The sequence below is a fragment of the Nerophis ophidion genome, linkage group LG03, assembly GCF_033978795.1.
Source record: "Nerophis ophidion isolate RoL-2023_Sa linkage group LG03, RoL_Noph_v1.0, whole genome shotgun sequence".
In the NCBI taxonomy this organism is placed as follows: domain Eukaryota; kingdom Metazoa; phylum Chordata; class Actinopteri; order Syngnathiformes; family Syngnathidae; genus Nerophis; species Nerophis ophidion.
This window is the reverse complement of record NC_084613.1, coordinates 69,979,592-70,003,240: the sequence shown is the minus strand read 5'-3', so window position 1 is coordinate 70,003,240 and position 23,649 is coordinate 69,979,592. Positions and strand designations below refer to the sequence as shown.

Here is a 23,649-nt window from a genome sequence, read left to right as displayed (position 1 = left end):
AACCTGCTGGGATCCTTAGTTGTTTTCATCTTCTTCTTACAAACCTTTTTATTGTAAATATTGCTGGGTTGCACCTTCGGTTTTCAGGCAGTGGTCTAGAGTCCCATTAGGCTGCTGTTTATTTACCTGCAACAGTCCAGATGTGGGTGTATTTGAAAGGTTTAGAGGCTAATATATTAGTGATCATGGAAAAAAATATTTCAAATGGGATGGATTGGATTTATACACTCTTAAGAAAAAAATATTTTTGAAGGATTTAAATCATTCATCATCATCCCCAAGACGTTACTGCTTGCTATTTCCTCACTCCGTTGGACATACACAGATATAGAGAAAAAAAGATTGGAGGCACATTATGTCCTTATATCTGGAGGGTTCCACAAATTTAGCACTCATCAGTGAAAGACAAAGTTGGATTAATCGCTAAATAGCGTACTTGATTGACATATAGTACAGTGCAGCTGTGATTGTGACGCTAATGAAAAAAAGGATTAGTTTGTTTGCAGTCGATTTCCTGATACAAATATTAGTCTCATTTACAATTCATGTCTGCAGTTATTTTTATGGTGTCAAGGTCATATTTTGTGTCATTATTGAACAATAGATGTCTCTGTTCTTCAGCAGTGTTTATATGCTGTTTAGCCTAGGAGGGATTTATTCATCTAGTTTATTAATTATATTAAAGATAGGTCCTTGATGCTAAGGAATAGCACCAAAAATGCTATAATGTGGTCATCTGTTTCGAAAAAAGCATTTGGCTTTCCTACACAATAAATAAGCTTTTTGTTTCTGTTCTGCAAATCGACAATAAAAATATGGTGAATTGGACCAACAATCACAGTATTTAGTAATAGGACTTAGCATGACGTTAGTTCATTTGCACAAGCAGATCTTCGTGGATATATTAAGGCATAGCTAGCACAAAAGAACACAAACTAATGCAATCTCTTTTCCTTTTTTCCAAATAGTTCTGCTGTCAAAAACCAACTATACAGCATAGAATAAACTGGATTGCATCATAGAGAGTTTCTCAAACAAATAACATTTTCAAACAAACGTTGTCCAAAGTGAGCACTACTGACACGTGTATGGTCAGATGGTATTCCACAAGATGATGAAAGTGATTATTTTAAGAGCCGTTTCTTTCGACTCACTTTCATTTTGTTCCCTAACTTTGTTACTTTTATGAACCACTTATTTCGGGACTCTATGAAAGCTCTTTTCTATCGCTCTATTTGCGACTGGAACACCTAAGAACAGAACAGCAATACAGCATTTTATGCCCAAACTCTACACTCACTCTCACTTGTTTTAATCCAATACTCAAGTCATAAACTGAACCTACCTTACCTTTTGTAATAGTGTAGGTCAGGTATAGTCATCTCAAATATTTTGGGGGGTTCACAGTTCCAGAAAACAAAAGTCTGGGGACCCAAACTTCTTTCTTTCTCTCGCGTCCTCTACAGTAGACATTCGACTGTGGTCTATTTATTTTGGCAGAGTTACAGGCGCTTCGGCAAAAGAGCTAGTCAAAGACCATCTCTATGGTCTTTGACTTGTTTTAAGAATCTGCTGCAAAAATATGAGTCTCTCCCAAGTTTTTTGGACTGAACTCCCAAGCCACCGGTTGAATAGCCCAAATGATGAAAAAAAAGGGACCAAAAATGGAATCTTAAGGAACACCACTACTGTGACTAAATAAATTGACCACTGACTGCATCTGAAGTAAACCAGCTACAGCACACCTTTGTATAAATCCTAAATCTAATTGCAGAAAAAAAAGGGGAACTCTCAAAATACAGAGCACTCAAAGGGATGCCTTGAAGAGCGCCTCAGTTATGTAAACCACAAAATTGGAGCCCAATGTTATGTTTGCTATCAAAGTTCTTCAACTGAACTCGGGGGGCCGGTATGGTGTCATTACCCGGTTGAATTAGGCCCCCAGACCGGCAGTTGAAAGACCCTGATGTAGCTTATATCTTGATGGACATAAATGGACTGTGTGTACTTCTATTTTTAACCGTGTAGGATGAGGCATTTTTTATTTTAATACTTGCAGAGTGTTTTCTCAGCACATTCACCTGACGTCCCACAGCTAACACCTTCATCCGGGTGTGTGTGCGCGTGTGCGTGTTCGGTTGCTTGAACCTGCCTCATCGAGCTGGATGCAATCTTTCTTGGAGGGGAGGCAACAGGTGGTAGAGGTGAATGGCACCGTGTTTCCCCTCCCTTTCAGTAAGCCGTGGAGTCCCCCAAGGCAGTATATTAGGGCCTTTACTGTTCCTATTATATGTAAATGACATGCCATCAGCATGCGACTGTGAATTGTTCCTGTTTGGGGATGACTCGGCCCTGCTGGTATCCGGCAAGGACAAGTCACTGGTGGAACAAATCCTAAGTGCTAAACTCCTTATTATTTGCACCTGGCTCGCTGACAACAAGCTATCCATACACTTAGGTAAAATGGAATCCGTCCTATTTGGGTCCCATATCAACCTCAAGAAAGTCAGTGACTTCACTATAAATGTGGGTGACATTTTTATCACCAGGAAAGATGAGATCACCTACCTAGGTTTCATTCTAGAGGCTAATCTTTTTTGTGATAAAATGGCAACCAATGTAATCAAAAAGGTCAACCAAAGAACGAGATTTCTCTACAGAATCTCCTCTCTGGTCAACAAAAGCACCTTAAAGATTCTAGCGGGAACTCTCGTTCAACCCTTTTTCGATTACGCTTGCACTTCCCGGTACCCCAGCACCTCTAAAACCCTCAAATCTAGACTCCAAACATCCCAGAACAAGCTGGTCAGGTTACTTCTAGACCTCCACCCCAGATCACACCTCATTCTAACCCACTTCTCCAAAGTGGGCTGGCTCAGGGTGAACGACAGAGTAAAACTTGCACTACGCCTAGTCTATAAAATCCGCTACACCTTCCTGATACAGAAGTACATTTCAAACTACTTCTTTAAATGACCGCCATAACCACAACACCAGGGAGAGCTCCACAAACCGCATTAAACCCAGATTCCGATCTAACAAAGGTCTTAACTCATTGTCTTTCTATGCCACATCAATGTGGAATGCACTCCCAACAGGTGTAAAAGTAAGTGCATCTCTATCCTCCTTTAAAACTGCTCTAAAACAACACCTCCAGGCAACTTCAACCCTTTACTAACACCCTCCCCCCTTCATATCCCATCTCCCCGGATTGTAAATAACCAAATGTAAATAATCACATGTATTTCTAATGTATATACTTGTTTTTATGCTATCTGAACTCACTTTGTTCTCTGCTCACTGTACATATCCTACTAAGTCAGACCTACACTGTTTCAATGTCCATTTCTCTGTTGATGCAATTGTTGATGACTGAAGTGCTGATATCAACCAAGCCCTCCTCATCCCACCTCCCAGATTGTAAATAATGTAAATAATTAAAAGCATATACTCTGATCCCCTCCCGGGAATTCCAAGAAGCGCCAGTGCAAGCCAGATGTTTGTTAGTGTTGGGGTGCCCACTTTCTCAGCGTTGCTACGCAACCTTATGTATAAGTTTATGTGTAGGGCATCTGAGTCTGAAAATGACATAATCACTTTGTTAACGAACCCTGGTTGCAGTTCTGTTAGATACTCATCTGGACTGTGGAACCATTGGCACACGTGTTTGTATGTTAGAAACTGACATTTGGGCTTTTTGTTTCTTTTTATTGTTTTTTTTTTAATGCTTTAGTGTTTTGTTTTGTTTTTAAGGTTTTGTATTGTGATTTTTATATGTTTAATGGATCTTAAGGTCTGCAATAAAGATTGATGATGATGATTAACCTGTGTGATGACTGTATTATGCTGATAGTATATATTTGAACCATGAATTGATTTACATGGACCCAGATTTACACAAGTTGAAAAACTTATTCGGGTGTTACCATTTAGTGGTCAATTTTACGGAATATGTACTCAACTGTGCAATCTACTAATAACAGTTTCAATCAATCAATCAATCAAACCCTGCTACTTAATGGCTCTTTAACTAATACATGGTGGTTGTTAATAGCCATCTATTTGCCAGTGTTACCTATGTTATTGTAGGTTTGTGGCGACCTGCGTATGGTTGTGGAAACATTGGGAGGAATGCTGACCTCTCCAACTGCCATCGCTTAGGTGCTTATTGCGTGACACACAAATACATGGGGGGAACAAAGGGAGTGTGTCACCACACAGACCCATGTGGAGAAAAGCTGTCTACTTTTCAACCATGTGTAACTCAGCACCCTTCCTTATTTTCCCTCCTCTTCATCCCCTCAAGATGCTGGCACATTGAAACCACATCAATTAATGATCAGCACGCTCACTTGTTACGCGCCACTTGTTGTTGGTGCATTTTAGGGTTGATAAAAACATATTATGGAACGTGAGTTCTGGAATGTGAGCGTCAAGTTTCCCCACTTCTATCCTCAATGCCAAAATGTCCATCTAAGTTGATGAGCAGCGTATGTAAAATGGCCACGCTTATCACTAATCACAAACGGTGTTTCATGACACGCGAGTCATAGTAGCTGGCGAGGACTCATGGAAAATTCACGTAGGGGATAAGACCTTTAAGTGGGGCTCTGCAGGCAGGACATACCAATCTTTTGTTCAGCTTGTTATAATTATCACCTTAAGTCCCAATAAAACAGTTGTTTGAGCTCGATACATTAACATCATGTGTGTTTAACGTGTCTTGAGTGAACACTGATGAGTTTAGGGCAAGATGAACAGTTTGCCAACAGAATAGAATAGGTTTTCCTAGCTGTCTTAATTACACAATGGTGTTCTATAAGCGTGATTTCTGGCAGTAATATGACATATCAGATGACTACATATTGCAACTTTGTATTACTGTATAAAACCAAAAAACCCTTAAATAAGCACGAAACAACTTTTTTGTTCTGTATAAAAAAACACAAACACAAGAAAAAGTCAAAAACATATTCTAAAACCTGGGACATTCAACTAAATGATTTTGGCGGCCACATTTCCAAAAAAGTTAAAAACCAGCAAAGGTGGGTCGAGTAACCAAAAATTGTACTCAAGTAAGAGTACCATTAATTTTGAGTCGTGGTTCTTAACCTTGTTGAATGTACCGAACCCCACCAGTTTCATATGCGCATTCACCGAACCCTTCTTTAGTGAAAAATAAAAATTCTCAAATTCAAGACAAAATCATATGTTTTTTTACTGGTGCATAAAATGAACCGTGCATGAAAATCATCTTCAAAGAACAAAACCAACACTGCATAAACACAACAAATTACACACCCGCGAATCAGATGGAAAATTAGAGGGAACATTGTTTGGAGGTATCCATAATACGGCGATAGGCAGAAGTTTTTATTTACACGATGCGTCAGGTGTGTCTTGACCTATGTGGCGGAGGCTCCGCCGAACCCCTGAGGCCGACTCACCGAACCCCTAAGGTTCGATCGAACCCAGGTTAAGAACCACTGATTTAAAGTAATATGACCTAAGTAAAAGTTAAAATTAGTCATCAAAAAATTATTTTAGTAAGAGTGAGTATTCCATGAAAAAAACTACTAAAGTATTGAGTAACTTGTGAGTAACTTCTGATTTGAATGGTTCTTAGACTACAACTATAGTTGGCGCGTGTGCGTGCGTAAAACATAAAAATCATATACAATTTACTGCAGCATGTTTTTTTCTAGTTGGAAGTGGAATTTCTTTCGCCTGAAATGTGGCCATTTCTACTGACACAGATGAAAGCACGTAATATAATGTTATTTTTACTAGTTTGAAAGTAATCATTGAAGATTTGTGCTGCCTTGTCTGACGTCTTGTCAATTTTTACAGTCTGTAGATTTCTATGCTAACCTGACTCTTGGCAGATCCTTGTTGTTTGCCGAGCTCCACACAAGAATCTGGGAGTTCTCAATTGGAGATGTATTTCAGAAGGCGGGGTCTTGTAAAAAATAATTGTATCAATCAATCAATCAATGTTTATTTATATAGCCCCAAATCACAAATGTCTCAAAGGACTGCACATATCATTACGACTACAACATCCTCGGAAGAACCCACAAAAGGGCAAGGAAAACTCACACCCAGTGGGCAGGGAGAATTCACATCCAATGGGACGCCAGTGACAATGCTGACTATGAGAAACCTTGGAGAGGACCTCAGATGTGGGCAACCCCCCCCCCCCCCCCCCTCTAGCGGACCGAAAGCAATGGATGTCGAGCGGGTCTAACATGATACTGTGAAAGTTCAATCCATAGTGGCTCCAACACAGTCGCGAGAGTTCAGTTCAAGCGGATCCAAGACAGCAGCGAAAGTCCCGTCCACAGGAAACCATCTCAAGCGGAGGCGGATCAGCAGCGTAGAGATGTCCCCAACCGATACACAAGCGAGCGGTCCATCCTGGGTCCCGACGAGCGGTCCATCCTGGGTCTCGACTCTGGACAGCCAGTACTTCATCCATGGTCATCGGACCGGACCCCCTCCACAAGGGAGGGGGGACATAGGAGACTAAAAACCACTTGTACGTTATCTTGAATGACGTGCTACTTCAACCACTCACATTGAAATCATCCCGTGACGCTGATGAGAGCGACGCTGCGATATCCAAACCTATTCGGAAGAAGAGCCAAAACATCCTTGCCACCAATATATGCCTTTAAAGTAGTTCTCTGTTCATATTTTAAATAATTAATATTCGATCAATGACGCAAAACAGTTGCAATAGCAGAATCAATGTCAGCACACGACTCCTCGCTCTGTGCCGTCATTGATGATTGAACTAAACAGTCCCTTCGGCGCTACATGTATGAAATCCCGCTCGGCGATCCTGATTTGTTCATTATTTTTTGCTATCTGGAAGGAGTTTGCAATGCCTTCGAGCCCAGACCCTTGTGTTGAGCTCAGCGAAACTACAAGGGTCTGGCGAGAGTCAGGTTATTTCTATGCACTAAATTAGTCTGATTTGTCATATAATCCAGTTCTGTCTAATTTCACACGTACATGTGAAGTTTTAGTTTCCATGCTCTTCTCTGTAATGTAACTGTTGTCTATACGCAGTGGGCTTCTCATACACTTGTGGTTATTTCAGCTTGTGGAAATGTAAATACAGCCAGAGAATAGAATGCTGCATACTAATAAGCTAGCGATTGTAACTTTCACGTTCCGGCTCTAACAGATAAGTACAACTTTCCACTGCTATGTAGTGTTGTTGGTCATATTTCAATGTGTTTAAATGATATTTGTGTTTTTTTATGAACATCAAAAACGTACAAGAAGATCGATATTTTAGTCAACTGTTTTAGGAGGATTCTGTTCACAAGTTTTCTCAAACAGCCAGGTTGTGCTGGTGTCATGTCACAGAATTGAAGTGTCTTCTTTGGGAACATTCTGACACTTTATTAAAAACAAGTGGGTTTCTATTTTATCATATACTTTGAAAATACTGACCTATTTCAGCTTTTACTTTGTGATTTTTTTGGCGTGAACAACCGTCCCTCACCAACTGCTTGTTATTCGCCATGTTCCCAGGCTCCGTTTGATTGGTGGGATGGAGTCAGGTGCCACTTGTCACTAATGTGACAGTGCCTGCCGGAAGAAGGCTGGCTGAAAAATTAATACATTTTTGCAAGCTTAATTAATAGATTATGAATAATCATGATACAAATTAATGTAATGATCAGAATGAAACTCTTTGTTAAGAAGTAAAAGTAGTGTTTCTTCTTCACAAAAATACTCAAAGGTTGCATTAAAACTACTCTGACGAATACAAATGATCAAAAACATTACTTAAATAAATGTAACAGACTAAATGTAGCACATTACTACCCACCTCTGGAAACAAAAAGCCCAAAATGTTTCCCTTCACGGTTATTTTAATGTGTATATTCCAGAGAACCAGTGTCCTCCACAGTAGACATTTGATTTTGTTCCTTTTATTTTGTCAGAGTTATAGACGCGCTCCACTGTTTTTAAGGACTTTCTTCAAAAAATGTATTCTATTACAGCACTCTATTTTTTTTTTTGAAGAATCTACACAACACAAATGTGAGTCTCTCCTAAGTTTTTGGGATTGAACTCATGGGCCACCAGTTAAATAGTCAAAATGATGAAAAAGAGAGGACCTAAAATGGAACCTTGAGTAACACCACTTTTATAACTAAAGAAGTTTAACAAATGACTACTGACTGCACCTGAAGTAAACAAACTACAGCAACACCTTATTTACGAAAAAAATGTGTAAATGTCAAAAAGGAGAGGATGCCTCGAGGAATACCTCAGTTATGTAATTCACAAGTTTGGACCATGTTTTATGTTTGCTAGCAAGATTAAAATGTCAATGCAAGGATCTCCCAATGTGTTTATTGTAACCTAAAGGCCTACTGAAACCCACTACTACCGACCACACAGTCTGATTGTTTATATATCAATGATGAAATCTTAACATTGCAACACATGCCAATACGGCCGGTTGAGTTTACTAAATTACAATTTTTAATTTCCCTATGGAGTTTCTCGTTAAAAACGTCGCGGAATGATGACGCGTATGATGACGCGTGTTTGTGACGTCTCGGGTTGTAGCGGACATATTAACCCAGCACCACTTGCGGCTAAAAGTCGTCTCTTTTCATTGCATAATTACACAGTAATTTGAACATCTGCGTTGCTGAATCTTTTGCAATTTGTTCAATTAATAATGGAGACTATAAAGAAGAATGCTGTTGGTGGAAAGCGGTGGAATGCAGCTGCCTTTAGCACCGAAACACAGCCTGTGTTTCTTTGTTTGCTGTGGAGCTTTAACACAGAGCGGTCAAGCGAACATGTTTCTCTACGTCAACCTGCAAGTTTTTCGATGGGAAAATTGTGATATTATGTCGGCTCTTACCGAAGACTTGAGTGGATTATGCGACCTCCTTCTGTAGCTGTCAAAAAGGCAGCTGTGATCTTGGATCCTCCTTTGGCTTCTCTAAGAGACACTGGCGTTTACCGCAGCCCTCCGACTTTCAGGTATGACTTTATAATCTCACTAAAACACTATTAACACAATAACCAGATAAGGGATGTTCCAGAATTATCCTAGTAAATGTGTCTAATAACATCTGAATTGCTCACATTTCCGGTTTTTTAGTGTTTCACTCTAACTTTCCTCATCCACGAATCGTTCATCCTCGCTCAAATGAATGGGGAAATTGTCGCTTTCTCAGTCAGAATCACTCGCGCTGTTGGCGTCTATGATTGTAAACAATGTGAGGAGCCCTCACACCAGTGACGTCACGCGCACATCATCTGCTACTTCCGGTACAGGCAAGGCTTTTTTATTAGCGACCAAAAGTTGCAAACTTTATCGTCGATGTTCTCTACTAAATCCTTTCAGCAATAATATGGCAATATCGCGAAATGATCAAGTATTACACAAAGAATGGACCACCAGTTGAATAACACTGTTTTAAAATACATCTTAGTTCACATAACACAGCAAAAAGAACAATGTGTTATGCATGCCACCCGAGTAACAACTAGCAAAATATCCTCCAAAACTGTTAAAACTGTAACATAGACCAAAAATGTAATATTAAATATTAAAATTTTCAAGCTACAAAATGAATTGTATTGTCCTCAAACAAATTAGTCATTTTTTTTGTTTGTTTTCCCTTTAAAAAGGCAATTTTCAATTAGTTTAAAGCAGTAAAAAAGTATACAATTAATGCAAAGGCTTATAAGGCCAGTAAAGGTTTATTGTCTTGCTTTAACATCATGTTTATGTGTCATTAAGTAAAGCTGTTTAAAACCAACAATGCCTATTCCTCTTTACCACACGGTGTGCCACACTGCAGCACAGTTGTGATTCACAGCTTGCTGAATCATTACACACTCGTCATTGTTGTCGTTGTTGTTGCAGGCGGCATTTTTTAAGGCTTAATGGCAATTGTTCAAAGGGGCTGGCTGACACTTGAAGCGGTGGATTCAACTGATTGTAACAAGACAAGCAATCATAGTTTAAAAAAAAAAAGGCACTTGTGTTGCCAGCCTAATGTGCCTTGTATCACAATAGGTTGTTCATCATAACCATTGTTGGTGCACCACACAACATTTTGGTCTACATTTGGCTAACATTTTTTTCAATCAATCAATCAATGTTTATTTATATAGCCCCAAATCACAAATGTCTCAAAGGACTGCACAAATCATTCCGACTACAACATCCTCGGAAGAACCCACAAAAGGGCAAGGAAAACTCACACCCGGTGGGCAGGGAGAATTCACATCCAGTGGGACGCCAGTGACAATGCTGACTATGAGAAATCTTGGAGAGGACCTCAGATGTGTAGTGTTCATCGTGTGAGGCAATGCAAATTAAACACACATAAAAAAAAAAAATAACGGTTTGAATTGGTCCAGGTTATCTGTGACTGTTATTACTGACAGGGAGGTGTCGTGGTGTGACTGCAGCCAGGCATGTAAGAAAACCCTTGTCTTCATGGAAACATCTCTGTTGCTTTCACTCATTTGCCGCTTTTCCACTAACGCAAGGGTAGGCAACCCAGAACGTTGAAAGAGCCATTTTGTACCCAAATAATACAACGGTGTCAAGCCTCATTCATATGAAACTTGCGGGCCGCACTAACATTAAACTTTCATATTAAGGTGGGGGAGGAACTCCAAAATGTTCCTGAATAACTACATTTACCGGGGTAATTTTTGGTGGAAACACAGGGGAAACTTTATTTACCAGGGTAAATGGGAATGTTCCTGTAAAAGTTCCTAAAGTGGAAAACTTAGTGGCCTAGAGGTTAGAGTGTCCGCCCTGAGATCTGTAGGTTGGGAGTTCAAACTCCGGACGAGTCATACCAAAGACTATTAAAAAATTGGGACCCATTGCCTCCCTTCTTGGCACTCAGCATCAAAGGGTTGGAATTGGGGGTTAAATCACCATAAATGATTCCCGGGTGCGGCACCGCTGCTGCCCACTGCTCCCCTCACTTCCCAGGGGGTGATCAAGGGGATGGGTCAAATGCAGAGGACAAATTTCACCACACCTAGTGTGTGTGTGACAATCATTGGTACTTTAACTTTAACTTTAAAAGTACCTATTACCTGCTGTCTCCTATCACTGTGATGCCCGTAATGTGTGAAAGCACACAAGTCCTTTTTTTCAGGCTGCCGTATCAGCGATGTGGAAGCATTTGCTCGACTGCCACTGCGTGATGCAGAAAGTAAGCAGAGCTGTCATGCAATGACGCAACTCTGCTTTACTAAAGTAACCGTGAAAAACTCTCCCCACTCAAGGTCTGGGGCTTTCAATCTTTGTTTTCGAGTTGTGCTGAATTCACAGAGGGCTATTTCCAGTTTGTGGGACTGACTGACTCGCAGCGATAACTGCACATTTAATTAAGATTATAGTCAAGATTCCTGCAAGCAGAAGGAGATAGTAAGCAGGAGTGGCAGTGAAGATATCGTACAGAGTGACCTCTTGAACCACGTGAATGCATTTAGGCAGGAAATGTACAGCTCAGTATAGGGCTGCACAATTAATTGGATTTTAATCATGATCACAATTTTTGATGCCACAATTAAATAAGGGTGATCGTTGAAGATATTAACATTTAAAAAGCATATCATGTTGCACTTTCACAACCGCGGCGGCAGAGAACAACGCCGTTGGCCAGTGGTTCTCAAATGGGGGTAGGTGTACCCCTAGGGGTACTTGAAGGTATGCCAAGGGGTACGTGAGATTTAAAAAAAAAAAACAAATTCTAAAAATAGCAACAATTCAAAAATCCTTTATAAATATATTTATTGAATAATACTCCAACAAAACATGAATGTAAGTTCATAAAATGTGAAAAGAAATGCAACAATGCAGTATTCAGTGTTGACAGCTAGATTTTTTGTGGACATGTTCCATGAATATTGATGTTAAAGATTTATTTTTTTTGTGAAGAAATTTTTAAAATTAAGTTCATGAATCCAGATGGATCTCTATTACAATCCCCAAAACGGGCACTTTAAGTTGATGATTACTTGTATGTGTAGAAATCTTTACTTATAATTGAATCACTTGTTTACTTTTCAACAAGTTTTTAGTTATTTTTACTTATTTTTTTCCAAATAGTTCAGAAAGACCACTACAAATGAGCAATATTTTGCACTGTTATACAATTTAATAAACCAGAAACTGATGACATAGTGCTGTATTTTTCTTCTTTATCTCTTTTTTTCAACCTAAAATGCTTTGCTCTGATAAGGGGGTGCTTAAGTTAAAAAAATGTTCAGAGTGGGTACATCACTGAAAAAAGCTTGAGAACTACTGCCGTAGGCTATTGAGTTTGAACACAAAACTCCACCATCATGCCAAATAGAAATATTACAATTAGAAGTATTATCTACATTAACAAACTTTTCCCAGGGTTTCTGCAACCGATCGCTTCGTTTCACCTTATTTCACTCGCTTCACTTCTTTGGAGTCTCGGCGTAGTGTCGTGTCATTAGTCTGTCCTTCACTCACCTGCTGTGACACTGAGAGTGTTAAAGACGGGAAGAAACGGGTCGCAGGAGATTGTAAAACCATGTTGCCAAAGCTCGTTTATTACATATTGTCGTTTGTTTACTGGGATGGTCAGTCGTCCATTATTTGATTGCTAACTTTGTCAGTGGTCCCAGTAACGCCAACACTAGCATTTTTTGAGTTGTCAGTGAGGCACGAAGCTTGTGTATGAGATGTAAGAGATATCGCTCCTATTTATTTTTGTTGCCCAAACAGTTGCATTGAAGAACAAAGCTTGTTTATCTTTAATGGCCAAACTGCTTTGTGTTTTAAATTGATATTTAAAAAGTAACACCATGTTTTTTTTATTATTATTATTATTATTATTTGTGGGTTTTTCATGTCACAAAGTTGTTACTAAAAAAAAAACAGTATACATTTTTTTCATTGAGAAAATCTCGAGGCACACCACCAGCAGAAAACTTTAAAAAATGAAACTCAGCAGCCGATATTGACAATAAAAAGTTCCATCCATCCATCCATTTTCTACCACTTATTCCCTTTGTGGTTGCGGGGGGCGCTGGTGCATATCTCAGCTACACCCTGGACAAGTTGCCAACTCATCACAGACAATAAAAAGTTGTTCTCGCAATTGTTGGATATGAATTCAAACCACGGGCTTCACGGTGGAAGAGGGGTTAGTGCGTCTGCCTCACAATACGAAGTTCCTGGAGTCCTGGGTTCAAATCCAGGCTCGGGATCTTTCTGTGTGGAGTTTGCATGTTCTCCCCGTGAATGCGTGGGTTCCCTCCGGGTACTCCGGCTTCCTCCCATTTCCAAAGACATGCACCTGGGGATAGGTTGATTGGCAACACTAAATTGGCCCTAGTGTGTGAATGTGTGTGAATGTTGTCAGTCTATCTGTGTTGGCCCTGCGATGAGGTGGCGACTTGTCCAGGGTGTACCCCGCCTTCCGCCCGATTGTAGCTGAGATACGCGCCAGCGCCCCCCGAAATGGATGGATGGATGGAATTCAAACCATCCCTGCTCCCTGCATCACTATAGGTCTTGTTTCAAAGTAGGTGTACTGTTAGGACCTGTCATATCACGCCGTGACTTATTTGGAGTTTTTTGGTGTTTTCTTGTGTGTAGTGTTTTAGTTCTTGTCTTGCTCTCCTATTTTGTCGTTGATTGTCAAGTCATGTACGGATGTACTTTGTTGACGTCGTCTGCTGTTCCACATGCTGCAAGTCTTTGCTGTCATCCAGCATTCTGTATTTGTTTACTTTGCAGCCAGTTCAGTTTGAGCTTGCTTTTGTATAGCCATCCCTAAGCTCCAATGCCTTTTCTTAGCGGCACTTGCCTTTTGTTTATTTTTTATTTAAGCATTAGATACCTTTTTACCTCACATTTTCTCCCTCTGTCGTCTACATATTGTGATCACGAAAAACCATCGTCGTCTCACACGACGTGTTCCAGACATCTACAAAGCAATTAGCTACCTGCTGCCACTTACTGATTTAGAAGAGTAATACACGGTTACTCGGCCGATCTCTAGACAGCACAGACACTCAACAACGGCACATTTGCGTATTATGATTACTGGTTTGCAAAAAATATTTTTAACCAAATTAGGTGAAATTACATAATCACAGTGGTTGAAACACACTGACGTATGGCTTAGATGCAGCTGCTCGGTCAAGGAAATCCATTCCATGAAGCTCTCTGCGTACTGTATGTGGGCTAATTGGAAGCTCACATGAAGTTTGGAGCTCTTTAGCAACTGACTGTGCAGAGAGTCGGCGACCTCTTTGCACTATGAGCTTCAGCATCCGCTGACCCCTCTGTGTCAGTTTACGTGGCCTACCACTTGGTGGCTGAGTTGCTGTTGTTCCCAAACTCTTCCATTTTCTTATAATAAAGCCGAAAGTTGACTTTGGAATATTTCGGAGTGAGGACATTTCACGACTGGATTTGTTGCGCAGGTGGCATCCTATGACAGTTCCATGCTGGAAATTACCGAGCTCCTGAGAGCAACCCATTCTTTCACAAATGTTTGTAGAAACAGTCTCCATGCCTAAGTGCTTATATTTTATACACGTGCCAAGTGATTAGAGCACCTGATTCTGATCATTTGGATGGGTGGCCAAATACTTTTGGCAATATAGTGTATGATATGTTACTGTTATGTGTATTTTTTCCAATAGCAGAAGGGTGGTGGAAATGGTTAGTTCCAGTTAAATCACAGTGTGTTCCCTCATCAGAACGCCACATTCACTTGGCATCTTTGGAAATAAGACCCGTTTTTATCGCCACGTGTGGGCGACAGCGCTGGATGATGGCCGGCCCGGGCGACGAGAAGCGCCACTGATTTGTCAGCCAGCCAGCCAGCTCTCCCAGTGGCCTTTTTCTCCGCCGCCTTCCTACAGAGCTGCTTGATTGAGTTCACATTCGTGGAAGTCCAAGTATGTGTCCGTGGGGATGAAAGATTGCAGGAATACATCAGCTGGCTAAAAGGATGTTGAGTAAAGAGGAAATTACATCAAGATTTAAAGGAGGGGGAACAACGCCGGCCACTCAATGGTTGCAGGGAAATCACAGGAAACTGAAAAATCCAATTTTAAATTAGCTGGCAAGCAAATGAAAGGAAGTAAGCAAAAGTCACGTCTGCGTCTCAGACAGAGGTGCTGCTGAATCACTTAATGTGAATATTAGCTCTGCCTCACAGCTCTTCACTAAGTCAGAGGAAAACACACATTATATATTTGAACTAGGCATGCTCCATATTGGCTTTCTTAACGATATCCAATATACCGATACTTTTCCAGCACCTCATTTCCGATACCGGTATGAACCGATACGGATTTATGCAGAAGGTCTTCCGTCAACATAATGTCAAGTCACAGCCAGTGGAATGAATGAATGAACACATTGTGGTTCTTTTACTGTGATGCAACTGGATGCATATTTGTGCAAAATGAAACTGTCACACCTGGACATGGATTATTTTTGCTTCTTCGATGCAGAGAGGATACGGGACGAGCCAGACGAGAGTGTAAGTACATGGTTGTTTATTTTAATACTAAATACAAAAATAAACAAACTAAGGGCGCTCACAAGGAGGTAAAAAACTTGGCTACAAAAATACAAACAGGAAAACAAAAACACTTGCACGATGGCATGAATGAACTATGGACATAAACAAAAAGACTTAGCACAAAAGCGTTAAACTATGAACTATATACAACAACTTACTTGACACGGAACTATGGACGAGGGCATGAAGGAGGTGCAGCAAGGGTTGCGTGTGTGCGTGAAGGCAAGCAAAGTTCCCAGAACGATGAACAGAAAGCAAATGACTTAAGTAGTAGCAGTGGTAATGAGAAACAGGTGTTAGAGCTGAGGGACGGGGCGTGACTAGGATGGCAAGGTGAAAATCAATGGGTTGGCATGGAAACAAACAAAACCAGGAAATGCAAAACGTGAAGCAAGAGTCCAAAAACAAAACAAAACATGACAAAACATAAACCTTGCTTAACAGGCATGACAGAAACAAATATTCTAATGTAGTATGTTTGTTATTTGTAACATTTAGTATCAACAAAAAAGTCACTGTGACCCGTCAAATAAAATAACATTTGTTTTCTAATAATAACAAGAAAGACATCTTACTATATTGGATAGGTTCATGAATAAGAAACCCTATTAAAAAAGCTATTCTAAGGGTTTGCAATCTTTATTTTCAAATAAGCCATTTCGCCTCGTCTTTCATTAAAACAGAGTCTGAAAATGCAAAACATAACCCAACTTAAGTTGTAGTTAGTTTTATGTTTTTTTTTGTATTTTATAGGCAATGGAATGTGTTCATACAAAATTCTAATTTATTTTTCTTCTGGATGTTTTTATTATGTAAAGTCGTGGCCAAAAGTTCACATACATGTCATGGCTGTCTTGAGTTTCCAATAATTTCTTCAACTCTTATTTTTTTGTGATAGAGTGATTGGAAGACATACTTGTTGGTCACAAAAAACATTGATGAAGTTTGGTTCTTTTATGAATTTATTATGGGTGTACTGAAAATGTGACCAAATCTGCTGGGTCAAAAGTATACATACAGCAATGTTAATATTTGGTTACATGTCCTTTGGCAAGTTTCACTGCAATAAGGCACTTTTGGTAGCCATCCACAAGCTTCTGGTTGAATTTTTTTACCACTCCTCTTGACAGAATTGGTGCAGTTCAGCTAATTTTTTTGGTTTTCTGACATGGACTTGATTCTGAAGAAACAAGTCCACATGTTTAAGTCAGGACTTTGCGAAGGTCATTCTAAAACCTTATAATTCTAGCCTGATTTAGCAATTCCTTTACCACTATTGACGTGTGTTTGGGATCATTGTCCTGTTGGAACACCTAACTGCGCCCAAGACCCAAACTCCGGGCTGATGATTTTAGGTTGTCCTGAAGAATTTGTAGATAATCCTAATTTTTCATTGTCCCATTTACTCTCTGTGAAGCACCAAAACAGGCCTAGAGCATAATACTACCACCACCATGCGTGAAGGTAGGAATGGTGCTCCTGGGATTAAAGGCTTCGCCTTTTCTCCTCCAAACATATTGCTGGGTATTGTGGCCAAACAGCAATTTTTTTGTTTCACCTGACCACAGAAGTTTGCTCCAGAAGGTCTTATCTTTGTCCATGTGATGTCAGATGAAACAAAAATTTAGCTGTTTGGTCCGAATACCGTTGGGGTCTTCTCTCATGCAGACACACACACCTACATACCACACCTTGTTCTTGTTTTTCGCACTCATCCAATAACCAGTCAAAACTCAGAGCTGAAATTTTTTAAGTATTTTGACTTAGTGCTTCTATTTTAGACTTCATGGTTCTGGTTATAAGATCTGGAAATTTTCTGGACCTATTTGAATTTTAGTTAAATATCGCTGCAATGTACAATAAAACTGCACAAACATTTAGATAAGAACAAAGTAACGTGCAACATATGAAACTCTTGATTAGTCATCCCTCAGTGAGTGTATGACACACTCACTAGCTGTATTGCACTGATTCTGTGTTGCTGTGTTTCAGAACAATCATATGCCATCTACCAGATTAAAAAGTAAATACATTTGACCTTCAAATGAATCAATAGTAAAGAAATTACTACACTTGACTAATACAATTAGGAAAATTATAAACTGTGTATTGTACTAGATTATTAAAGGAAGACGACTTCCTCCTTCATGATCGCATACTTAAACCAGAGCTTTAAAGTCACTGCAAATTGCATTTTTAGGATCTGATAGTGAAACTTAGAAATAAATCCAGGCAGGGTACATATTAGTTTGGTAGGTAGCCAGCTTATTGCTTTGTGGCGCGTTTGATGAGGTCATAACTCACGCGCCAAAATCCAGTCAATACCTTATCCAATATCATTATTGGCAGAAAAAAAAAATGATACAGATATGAACCGATATGGAATTTTTAGCAGACTGTTAAGGTAATATTTTCCACCTTAAAGCAGAGTGGAATGCTTAGGGAGTTTCACTATCTATTAGAGATGCGCGGTTTGCGGTGTCATCCGCGGAGTCCGCGGATAAACCGCGGGTCGGGCGGGTGACATGACGAAAAAATAGATCCTAATTAGATTCGGGCGGGTGGCGGTTGAACCATCCGGAAATATTTGATATACATGGTTCTGGGATCGGTATCCTTTGCCATTCAAAGAGCCATTTAAGACCCGTGTCACAAAGCAAAGAAGACAATAAGAGACGCAAATATTCTCTAGAATGTCTGCCGGCAGTCACCCAGATAATAAGTATTAGGGCGTGCTATGAAGCCATTGACTTTGTCGCCTTCTACAAGCATGTACGATCTGCTTGTTAGTCCAGCATCATGTTGTGAAATACATCAGAGGTCGGCCACCTTTACCACTCACAGAGCTATTTAAACCCGTTTCACAGAGTAATGTAGACAATTGGAGCCGCTAACGTTCTCACGAATATCCAGTTGGAGTTCATCCTGATGACAAGAATATGGGTGTGCTGTGAAGCCATTGCCTTTGACACCTTCAACAACATGTACATACCGATTGTTAGTCCGGCAACATGTTGTGTGCAGCTTCCGCAATCACACACACACGACTGCAAGGCATACTGGGTGACACAGAGTACACTAATGGTTGTGATTTAAACAATTTTAACACTCTTAGTAATATGCGCCACGCTGTGAAGCCACACCAAACAAGATTGACAAACACATTTCGGGAGAACATCCTCCCAGTAACACAACATAAACGCAACACAACAAATACCCAGAATCATTTGTATCCATGACCCACCCCCCGTGCGTCGGTAAGGTGGGGGTTGGGGGTGCGGGGGTGTAAAATATATTCAGGGACTGTCACGGATACAAAGGATTCTGGGTCTTTGTAGTGTTGCATTTATGTTGTGTTATTGTGAGGATGTTCTCCCGAAATGTGTTTGTCAATCTTCTTTGGTGTGGCTTCACAGCGTGGCGCATATTAGTAAGTGTTAAAGTTGTTTATATCACAACCATCAGTGTACTCTGTGTCACCCAGTATGCCTTTCAATCTTGTACGTGTGATTGCGGAAGCTGCACACATGTTGCCGGACTAACAATCGGTATGTACATGTTGTTGAAGGTGTCAAAGGCAATGGCTTCACAGCACGCCCATATTCTTGTCATCAGGATGAACTCCAACTGGATATTCGCGAGAACGTTAGCGGCTCCAATAGTCTACATTACTCTGTGAAACGGGTTTAAATAGCTCTGTGAGTGGTAAAGGTGGCCGACCTCTGATGTATTTCAGCGGGCGGATGCGGTTCTGTTTTAATGATGGTTCGGGTGGACGGCGGGTGGATGACGACTTTGGTGATGCGGTTGCGGATGATATAATTGCATATCCGCGCATCTCTACTATCTATTCACTTGCAGTAGTTATGTTCAAGGACAAAACATGATGAGCACACTCTGTGATTTTATCTTCGCAATTGCAGACACATAATATCTTATATGGTTTTGATTGTGCATTTGCCTCACAATACGAAGGTCCTAGGTTGGATCCTCGGGCTCAGGGTCTTTCTGTGTGGAGTTTGCATGTTCTCCCCTAGACTGCGTGGGTTCCCTCCGTGTACTCCCGCTTCCTCCCACCTCCAAAGACATGCACCTGGGGATAGGTTGATTGGCAACACTACATTGGCCCTCGTGTGTGAATGTGAGTGTGAATGTTGTCTGTCTATCTGTGTTGGCTCTGTGATGAGGTGGCGACTTGTCCAGGGCGTACGCCGCCTTCCGCCCGATTATAGCTGAGATAAGCACCAGTGCCCACCATGACCCCAAAGGGAATAAGCGGTAGGAAATGGATGGATGGGTTTTGATGTTGAAAACAGGTGCCAGGAACGTGATAAAGCAAGAGTGGACGAATGTGTGTGGGTCCAAAATCAAACACTTAGGCTAATTTTTGGTTTTGTTGGACAATGCCCAAATAACTCAGAGAGGCAGCCAGAATAGAATAGAGTAAAATAGCTGGTGTTGCTACTGTTTGTACTTACTCTTTTTGTAGAATAATCTTCAGTATTAATTTTCAGTTATTGTCTCCTTGTCTTATTCAGATAAGCCAGTGGTTCTCAACCTTTTTTCAGTGATGTGCCCCCTGTAAACATTTTTTTAATTCAAGTACCCCCTAATCAGAGCAAAGCATTTTTGGTTGAGAAAAAAGACATAAAGAAGTAAAATACAGCACTATGTCATCAGTTTCTGATTTATTAAATTGTATAACAGTGTAGAATATTGCTCATTGGCATGGGGCAATATAGCTCGGTTGGTAGAGCGGCCGTGCCAGCAACTTGAGGGTTGCAGGTTCGATTCCCGCTTCCACCATCCCAGTCTCTGTGGTTGTGTCCTTGGGCAAGACACTTTACCCACCTGCTCCCAGTGCCCCCCGCACTGGTTTAAATGTAACTTAGATATTGGGTTTCACTATGTCAAGCGCTTTTGAGTCATTTGAGAAAAGCGCTATATAAATATAATTCACTTCACTTCACTCATTTGTAGTGGTCTTTCTTGAACTATTTTGAAAAAAGGATATAAAAATAACTAAAAACTTGTTGAAAAATAAACAATTGATTTAATTATAAATAAATATTTCTACACATAGAAGTTATCATCAACTTAAAGTGCCCTCTTTGGGGATTGTAATAGAGATCCATCTGGATTCATCAACTTATTTCTAAACATTTCTTCACAAAAAAATAAATCTTTAACATCAATATTTATGGAACATGTCCACAAAACAATTTAGCTGTAAACACTGAATATTGCATTGTTGCATTTCTTTTCACATTTTATGAACATACATTCATATTTTGTTGAAGTATTATTCAATAAATATATTTATAAAGGATTTTTGAATTGTTGCTATTTTCAGAATATTTTTGAAAAATCTCTAGTACCCCTTGGCATACCTTCAAGTACCCCCAGGGGTACGCGTACCCACATTTGAGAACCACTGAGATAAGCCATCAGAACACAAGAACCTGTTAGGACATTAAAAAAGGGATTAATTTTTTTTTTTTTTTAATCTAAAATTAACACAAACCTTATTGAACAGTTGTGTGTATTATAAAACAGTGCTTCATATTTTAATATTATTCACAGTTATTTCCAATGGATTGGGTTGACTTTTAAAAAATTGGTCCTGGGTGTACACCGCCTTCCACCCGAATGCAGCTAGGATTGGCTCCAGCATCCCCCACAACCCGAAAGGACAAGCGGTAGAAAATGGATGGATGGATGGATGGGTACATATTTGAGCTTTTGAGCTGTAGCTGCTGAGTGTCTGTATTTGTGAAGTGAAGTATATTTATATAGCGCTTTTTCTCAAGTGACTCAAAGCGCTTTACATAGTGACACCCAATATCTAAGTTACATTTAAACCAGTGTGGGTGGCACTGGGAGCAGGTGGGTAAAGTGTCTTGCCCAAGGACACAACAGCAGTGACTAGGATGGCACAAGCGGGAATCGAACCTGCAACCCTCAAGTTGCTGGCACGGCCACTCTACCAACCGAGCTATGCCGCCCTGCAGGGGAGGGAAAACACTTGCTCTTCCTTGTGGATGCTTTACATAGGGGTGAAAACATTGAAATTAATGTCAAGATATCCTTCTGTCCATGTTACACAGGAGAGATTCGAGGCGTTGTTTCGAATCTACGACGACCAGGCCACCTTCCAGATGTTCAAAAGCTTCCGAAGAGTCCGAATCAACTTCAACACACCGGAGGCCGCCGCCCGCGCTCGCATTGAACTCCACGAGTCCGAGTTTAACGGCAGGAAGCTCAAACTCTACTTTGCCCAGGTGACTTGGACCTATTCAGAGTCGAACAAAAGAAATCTTGCTTGGTTGCGAAACATGTGGCAAGGTGTAAATTGATTTTCACGATATCACATCATAATCTACTTTGTACGACAGTATTATCAGTGTGTAATTATAAGAGGATTAAGGGTTTTACAAGCTCGGCAGTTAACTCACTTAGGTTTTGTTATTGTGGCTATTCCAGCCTGCTGCAGAACAAAGCTTGTGATTAAACACAAATCAATGTGTTTTATGTTGTCTTGAGAATAAAGGCCATCCCTTCCCTGCAGATGCAACACATTTAGGTTTGTCTGAGCTGTAGGTGCACTTTTACGTTTTTCAAGGACAATTTACTCCAAAAAAGATGATGCGATATTGATATTTGATATCAAATATCATTAAAAAGAAAAGGAATAATCGAATAATATCAGGTTGCATCTAAAATCTTCAAAATAAAAACTGATACAAGCAGTGTTTACTTGTGCAAAGCGAGACAGCCAGTTGGCATTGAAATGTTCTCCAGTAAGCACAGAAGTTTGGGCTTTTCTTGTATTTTAGTCAAGTAATTTATAAAAGATAAACATGATGGGATGTAGGCTATGGACCTAGCAGCTACATAACAGCTAAGCACACAAGCTTGACATACGTGTTAGTGTCCTTAATTGAACAGTATTGCAGTCTTAAGTATCAAATAATTATAGTTGCATAATACTTAAAAGATTCAAAGTCACAAATTCCAAAGTCTCTAAGGCAGAAGCTAATTAGAAAGTATCAAGTAAAAAATGTGTCCGCATCAATCAGCTTACTGTGTCATAAGCTTAATTTAATGAAATATTATTATGAAACAATTACTACTCAACTTTAACTTAAAGACCGCATGAGTCCATTCCAGTAATACAGTATATACATTTGTGTATTTCATACCCACCATTGTTTTCTGAGTAATTCCACTTCATCAAACCTTTTCTAACATTCCAAGCTAAAAAAATAATACAAGTATGCATGATTTGTGTTCATATCGTATCAGATTAATATTGGTATCGGCCAATATGCAACGCTCCAGTATCGTTATCAAATTAGATGGAAAAACGTTATATCAGGAGACCCCTAGTTGTTTTTTTTTCTCATTTTCTTCTCGTTTATCCTGTGTCTACCATCAGTGTTGTTACATCCAATCGTTAAACAGTTAGGAGAATGGAACAAAAAATATATAAATATCCATCCATCCATCCATTTTCTACCGCTTATTCCCCTTCGGGGTCGCGTGGGGCGCTGGCGCCTATCTCAGCTACAATCGGGCGGAAGGCAGGGTACACCCTGGACAAGTCGCCACCTCATCACAGGGCCAACACAGATAGACAGACAACATTCACACTCACATTCACACACTAGGGCCAATTTAGTGTTGCCAATCAACCTATCCCCAGGTGCATGTCTTTGGAAGTGGGAGGAAGCCGGAGTACCCGGAGGGAACCCACGCATTCACGGGGAGAACATGCAAACTCCACACAGAAAGATCCCGAGCCTGGATTTGAACCCAGGACTGCAGGAACTTCGTATTGTGAGGCAGACGCACTAACCCCTCTTCCACCGTGAAGCCCCTATATATATATATATAAATATATTGTTCATATTTTCATGATTGCGAAGGAGAAAAGTTGCATTTTCTCCAATAATGACCTCTGCTGTGACTGATTAAATCACTGCGGCACCTCGACAAAACAACAAGCAGCTGTCATAATGAACCTTACTATCTCTCTCTCACGCACACGTGC

At 40.2% G+C, this 23,649-nt stretch overlaps 1 protein-coding gene across 2 annotated transcripts in view; it reads left to right on the top strand.

The window, feature by feature from the left end:
• The window catches only part of rcan3 (regulator of calcineurin 3), a 92,003-nt gene that overhangs the window by 57,985 nt on the left and 10,369 nt on the right, over nt 1-23,649 (top strand). For both annotated transcript variants that reach the window (XM_061895960.1, XM_061895961.1), the window contains one exon: nt 21,704-21,877. In XM_061895960.1, coding sequence (XP_061751944.1) covers nt 21,704-21,877 — 174 coding nt within the window. The remainder of the gene's footprint in view (nt 1-21,703; nt 21,878-23,649) is intronic.